Consider the following 6497-nt stretch of genomic DNA (forward strand, 5'->3'; position numbering starts at 1 on the left):
GTGTGATTGTCTTCTCTTTCATGTAATAAAACCAGGCCATAGGAGTTACTTGAGTATAATGCTACTACTCTTGAAAATAAGGGAAAGCCTTCTTACAGATGTAACAGCAGATAATTGGTCAAACCTTGTGACTCAGTGAAATTACTTAAAAAATCCAAATGATTATTTCTGATGGAAAAAGGAAAAATTTTGAAATTTCATCTTGGATTTTGAACCAAAGAAAAACCTACCCTGAGAGTATCTCTAAAACTGAATGTAGAGGCCAGCCAGCAATATCCTGGCAGTAAAGCTCCTAAGCTCCAGACATATCTGCCAGTTCTAAGTTGTTCTTTAAACAAAGAGTTCAGTGACAGGTACCATGATCACTTTAAACATTTCAGAAAGCTAAAGTGTTAGTTGGTATAAACACACATAAAATAATTTGTTGGTAATTTGCTAAGTTAATATTAAATTGCTAATTTGTTAATAAGTTATCAACTTAAGCACCTGGAAATCTTACAACAGAGGATACTTAAGAAGTGACTGATAAAGCCTATGAGGAGAGTTCCGATGGACTGGTTTCCCGTCTGAAACGGCAGACAAACATGCTGAGTGAGCGCTGTGAGAGAATGCTGTGTAGGGAGGTGTCAATTATGGTGACAGTAATGTCGGTAGTGGGACAATTGAATAATTTCATATTTAAGGCACAGAATATCAATTATTTTTATTATATAAGCCACAAATTAACACTCTTTATAAAATCCATCTTTTTTTGGCTGGTATCAAGTCACAGAAGAGAACTGGTGTGATTTCAGCAGTTTGGGGGAGCATATAATTCACATGTGTATATTTGAAAGAGATTTTGTTTCTTAATAAGAACCATCGATTTCAAATAAGCTGAAGAAACACTGGTGGTTTTCTGGGGTTCGGGTCTGCAGTGTTGACCACAGTCGTCTTTGAGGGACAGTTGGTAGTCCTGGTAGGGGTGTGCTGGTGTCTCTTAGTATAGTATAGTAATTGCTAGAATTCAGGTAATTAGCAGTGTTGGAAGTGGCAGTTTATTGAAAATCCACAAAATTCCATAAACTTTTATGGAAACCAGAAATGCATCAGAGTCTCAGTAATGAATAATGTATGATTTAAATGAAAAAAAGAGGTTAATAATTAATGATGAAATTGAAAAAAATTCCTGTTTTCTGATCCTGGCGATGTCCATCCAATGACTAGGAGCTGGGGAAGTTTTGGCCAACAACCGGTTAGCTACTGGAGAGTAAACACAACTCAGAAAAGAAAGGAAACCACAGACCGCATTTATTAGCATGCAGATTTCAGGGTAGGGGGTTAGTTAATTTGTGATTTTGTTCCTCGTGATTTCTGAAAGGTAGTTATCTTAGTTTACTGTTATTTTTAGAATGAAGCGCTGAGAAGTGAAGAAGGTTGCATTCCAAATGTTGCCCCAGACATCTGCATAGCATATAAACTGCACCTGGAGTGCAGCAGGCTAATCAACCTTGTGGACTGGTCAGAGGTAGGTGGGCGGAACGAGCAAGCTGTCTGTGTGTCTGACCAGCCGTGGCCTTTCTCGGGCTGTTTTTATACTTTGGGTTCTTTGGAAGTCACCTCTTATTTTCTCAGTCACCTCTCTTTGGTTTGGAAAGCATTATAAATCACCTGGCAAGTTTCTCCAAAAAGGCACCTAACTGCTCAGCAGTTCCACCCAAGCCCCAGAACGCTGATCCCATGCGCCTCAACCAAGCCAATTCTGTTAATAATGCTGTGTCCTTGCCAGGTTGAAATAAGTACCTTTTAGTATGTTTAACAGAAGCTGAACAGTTGAGGTCAGTTCTGTTATCCCACAAGATAAAACAGTGTATTATTAACTAGCATTTCCCTTATTGGATAAAAGAAAATATTGGAATAACTGTACAACAGATTTAGCAATCAGAAAGAACAAGGAATACTTGGCAAGGCAAAGGACAGCTGTTACTATTCTTTAATAATTATTCTTTCCCTCTTCAGAGTATTAAAAGTTAACTTTGTTAAAGGCCTTATTTGAAGCATGTCTTGTCACCCACCATTTAAAAATATGGTAATTGGTTGCTTCCAAGAAAAATAGGCATTTTCCTGGGTGATGGAGGTTGGGAGTAGAGGATACAAGACAGCCTCATGCTTTTCAACTTTTTCAGCTTCTCAATTTTTATTGTTTTTCTCTGCACATTTCTTAGTTCTCTGAAATATAAGATTACTTGGGAACCATCCCACTTTCTTTTAATGTGTACTTATTTAAAGTGATCATCAGTGTGGTTCTAAGACCCTGAATTTGGTGTAATTTTTAAAAAATGTGTCAGCTATCAGCAGCAGCAGTGTTTGACCTGGCTTAAAAATACAGAGCCATCAAGAGCAAAAAATAAAAGATGCTTGACAACAGCAGAGATTTTTATCTTCTTCTGTCCTGTCTCTCAAAAGGCTTTCGCGACAGTTGTGACAGCTGCTGAAGAAATGGACGCAAATTCTGTAACCTCAGAAGAAAGGGGTGAGATTATCCAGTATCCTTTTGAAATCAATTCTACAACGTCCAAGTAAGCCTACAGAATATAGTTTCTCTGGATCTACACTAGAGATAGAACCATACCATCCCAGAATAAGTTGTTCCTTAATACTTACTTCGAATTTAAAATGAGACAAATCTAAACTATTTGATCTAAAACTTATATAAAGGTCATTTTCCAAAGTTCACCAAAAATGTCCCAGAACGGTCATTATTGAATTCTCTATGTTTCTTAGGTTATTGACGTAGTTTGAAGTTGGCAGGGAAGCAATTTTCATACTCCTTGAAAGATGAGAACTAGGTAAGTGGTGAGCACTTTTCCATTTGTGTCTCATTGACAGTGGACGCTAATTATACTTAATGTTTTCCAGTAAAGAGTTACAGTTTAATTTAGTAGTATGCATTTGAACTGTACTTCAGCTCCCCAACTGAGGTTTTAACACTGAGATTTTAACCCCCTTTTTTTTGTCAGAAATGTGTGGTGAATTTCCTTAGCTATAGCCTCCAGTGCCCGGTTTATTAGGGCTGTCTCTGAATTAGAACTTTTGGGATTTATAAAGCCTACCAAACAGAAGACTGACCATGTGGCAAGGCTAACATGGGGAGGCTGCTAGATAGCAAATGAGTGAAGCCAGAAAGACAACAGTTAGCTTAGAAGAGGAAGACCAGTCATATTTACACACGGCTCAAAGAAGATTGTCTGGCAAGAAGTGTGGAATCCCTGTGTGATGTTTAAACAGAAAGGTAGACTGTTAACCCCAAACGGGAATGTGTTGAAGCCCCTTTGGAGAACTTTGAAATCGAACAAGTATCACGCAACTGGAAACTTTCTCAGAATATCACTGCAGTTCTCAGTCATGAAGAAATTATGAATAAATTGTTATTGAACATGAATAATATATAAATGTAATAAATTCCTTTATCTAGGAGGATCTGGGTTCGATCCCTGGGTCGGGAAGATCCTCTGGAGAAGGAAATGGCAACCCACTCCAGTGTTCTTGCCTGGAGAATCCCATGAACGGAGGAGTCTGATGGACTACAGTCCATGGGGTCACAAAAAGTCAGACACGACTGAGCAACTTCACTTTCATTTTCCAGGAGGATCAGTTGATCTGCAGTTGATCTAATAGTATTAATACTTGTTCTACCAGTTTCTTGCACTGGTCTTCTTCACTTGTGTAAATTATGTAATAGAAGATGAATATTCTAGACGATCATTTCTCCTCCAACAGAGGTTCTAAAACTGCTTCTACTGCTCCATTTCCTGTAGTCTTACAACTTAAAAAGTCTCAAGTTGTTTGGCTTTCTGCTTAAAGGCAGCAAATAATGTACTTCAGGTTGACCCATCATGGAGTCTTAGAGCCTCAAAGATCTTTACAAATCACATCAACCCTTAAGGCTCAGATGAAATGACATCTGAATCTCTTCCATAATAAGAACTCATATCAAGATAGTGAAGCAAAGAGACCTCAAGTTCATTATTTAATGTTCTGGTTCCAAGAGAATTCTGGGATGTGTCTTTGAGTATACTAACATACCAAAATTACCATGCAGATATGACTGGGAGGAAAAAAGTCCAAATTCAGTGAGGACTATTATAGTTGAAGACCTTAGAACTATGCACTTGTAGGTCTGTGTGTTCAGAGGACAAATTTAATATAAACAGACTTAATATATAACTTAAGCCTCGTTAATTCTGGAGTATAAAGGAGGTATTATGTAAGTATAAAGGGCTCCTTAGCCCTGTGGCAACAAGGTGAGCCAAGATGACATTAATGGATAACCGCTCCCTTCCCTATTCCAGCTTCAAAAACTGTAAGTGCTAGATGAAATGTACCCCCAGACAAATTGTCATAATGTTGTCGGGGTTAAAAGAAAAGTAAATCCCAAGGTACCAGAAATAAAGAATCAATTGCAAGCCAGAGCAGAAAGTGTCTAGCCCGACAAAGCCTTGTGACAGTTACCAGCGTAGCATTAGTCCAGATAGAGAAATTCTTATCTTCATCTAGAAGATGCCAGGGTTTCTTGTTCAGCAGAATTGAAACACATGTACATATGCACAAAGGGCCGTCAACTTGGAAATTAAGGAATTCATGATGCGAACGAATGTATAAACACAAACACAAAAGGCTTTTGACACCTTGGAATCCATGTGTTAGAGGCAAAACTTCTAGGGGTCCCTGAAACGAGGGCATGGAGCAGAGCCTTTGCCAAATGGACATGATCAAAGACTAGATTTCTGTTGTGACATTTTCCAGTGTATCTTCACAACAACTAGGTCACTATTTTTTTCCCAGTAATTCCAGCCATTCCCCTTCAGTCAGATGTGCCCTCAGTCATGTTTCATTTCTGACTGTGGTTGGTAAAATCTAGGTGTAAAGTGTGACTGACTTGCTCACAGATTGTTTGTGAGCATGTATCGTGAGCACTTGTAGCACTTGAGTGAGCACAGGGCTCTGCCCTCACTGCATCCTGTCAGTCCCAAAGAACAGTCATACAATGTGAAAGAAGAAAACAAAACAAAAGGGAGGCAGATCCCGCTGAACAGGCCTGCCTGAGATGGCGTTTGAATGAGATTTAGCCCTGATTTTACGGAAGAGGCGCATCTGAGGTAGAGAACAGCAGGACAAAGGTCCTGAGGGCAGAGCGCCAGCCGCTCTGGAGGAACAGCAGAGGGGGCCGGTGCGGGGCACAGTCAGCAGGAGGGGACGCAGAACTGAACGAGGCGGCGGGGAGAGCAGGTGAGGTGCGGCCGCAGACCACGGGCAGGCCTTTACCTTTTACAGGCAGGAAGCCATCTGAGCCGTCCTTCAGAAAGACCTTTAAAGGATCACCGGGTGTGAGGACAGACGGGAACAGGCGAGGAGGCACAAATGAGGCAGAGAGCAACTGGGAGGTCACTGAGATCCTCCAGGCGAGACACAAATGTCTCCTGCAAGGGTAGTCGCAGAGATGGTTGAGATTTTAGATGGACATCAAGATTGGACGAAGGATGTGAGGAATTCAGGACTCTGAAAAACTTCTGAATGGAGATGCCATCAGCTGAGGAGTTGATACTCACCAAAGTGAGTGTGAGCAGAGGCAAGGAGCCTCAGGTCAACTCTGGGCATGCTTTCAAGTTCAGAGGAAGACCGGGCCAGCGGCCAGCAAAGCAAAGACAGTCAGGCCAGTGTGGTGGTATCTTGCCACCAACTGAACAAGTGCCTCAGATGTTGATTAGATGTAGCCATGTGGGAGATGGTGGTGGCTAACGAGTGGTTGAAGAGTCAAGACAAAGCCTGGCAGGCCTCACCTGTCACATCACTTTGTGTGATACAATGAGAGAGATCATAGCATCATCTTATACCAAAGTCTTAACATGAGACAGTGCTTTAGACTTAACTTCCAGATTACAGATGTTTAAAGGGATAGAGTTTACTGACGTTAGTGACAAACATTCAATAAGACGACAAGCTTAGTTGTTCCAGAAAGTCAGAATCATAATTGAATTCTGCTTTAGGGAGAAAAGAAAATGGGATTCCCTGGTGGCTCAGAGGTGAAGCCTCTGCCTGCAATGTGGGAGACCTGGGTTTGATCCCTGGGTCAGGAAGATCCCCTGGAAAAGGAAATGGCAACCCACTCCAGTACCCTTGCCTGGAAAATTTCATGGGCTACAATCCGTGGGGTTGCAAAGAGTTGGACACGACTGAACAACTTCACTTAGGGGGAAAAAAAGCTGCAAAAGACATTTTGAGGACAAATGGGAAAACCTGAATATGGACTAGATGTTAGATTAGGAAAGCATTCCTTTAAGTAGGAGGTAAAAGAATCCACCTGCTAGTGCAGGAGACCTGGGTTCCATCTGTGGGTCAGAAAAATGACAACCCACTCCAACAGTCTTGCTTGGGAAATCCCATGGACAGAGGAGCCTGGTGGGCTACACGTTCTTAAACAATATACATACAAAGCAGAAACGGCAAAATAATTGTTC

At 41.0% G+C, this 6497-nt stretch overlaps 1 protein-coding gene across 7 annotated transcripts in view; it reads left to right on the plus strand.

Annotated features, from left to right (window-relative positions):
• The window catches only part of ORC3 (origin recognition complex subunit 3), a 65382-nt gene extending 61922 nt beyond the window's left edge, over window positions 1-3460 (plus strand). For 6 of the 7 annotated variants that reach the window (XM_043438991.1, XM_043438992.1, XM_043438995.1 and 3 more), the window contains 3 exons: window positions 1391-1507; window positions 2446-2525; window positions 3036-3460. In XM_043438991.1, the coding sequence (XP_043294926.1) occupies window positions 1391-1507; window positions 2446-2525; window positions 3036-3141 (303 nt within the window). In that variant the 3' untranslated portion in view covers window positions 3142-3460. Of the gene's footprint in view, window positions 1-1390; window positions 1508-2445; window positions 2526-3028 lie in introns of all 7 variants that reach the window. The other variant, XM_043438993.1, reaches the window with a different exon arrangement.
• The last annotated feature ends 3037 nt before the right edge of the window (window positions 3461-6497 follow it).

This window comes from Cervus canadensis, chromosome 20, assembly GCF_019320065.1.
Source record: "Cervus canadensis isolate Bull #8, Minnesota chromosome 20, ASM1932006v1, whole genome shotgun sequence".
Taxonomy (NCBI): Eukaryota; Metazoa; Chordata; class Mammalia; order Artiodactyla; family Cervidae; genus Cervus; species Cervus canadensis.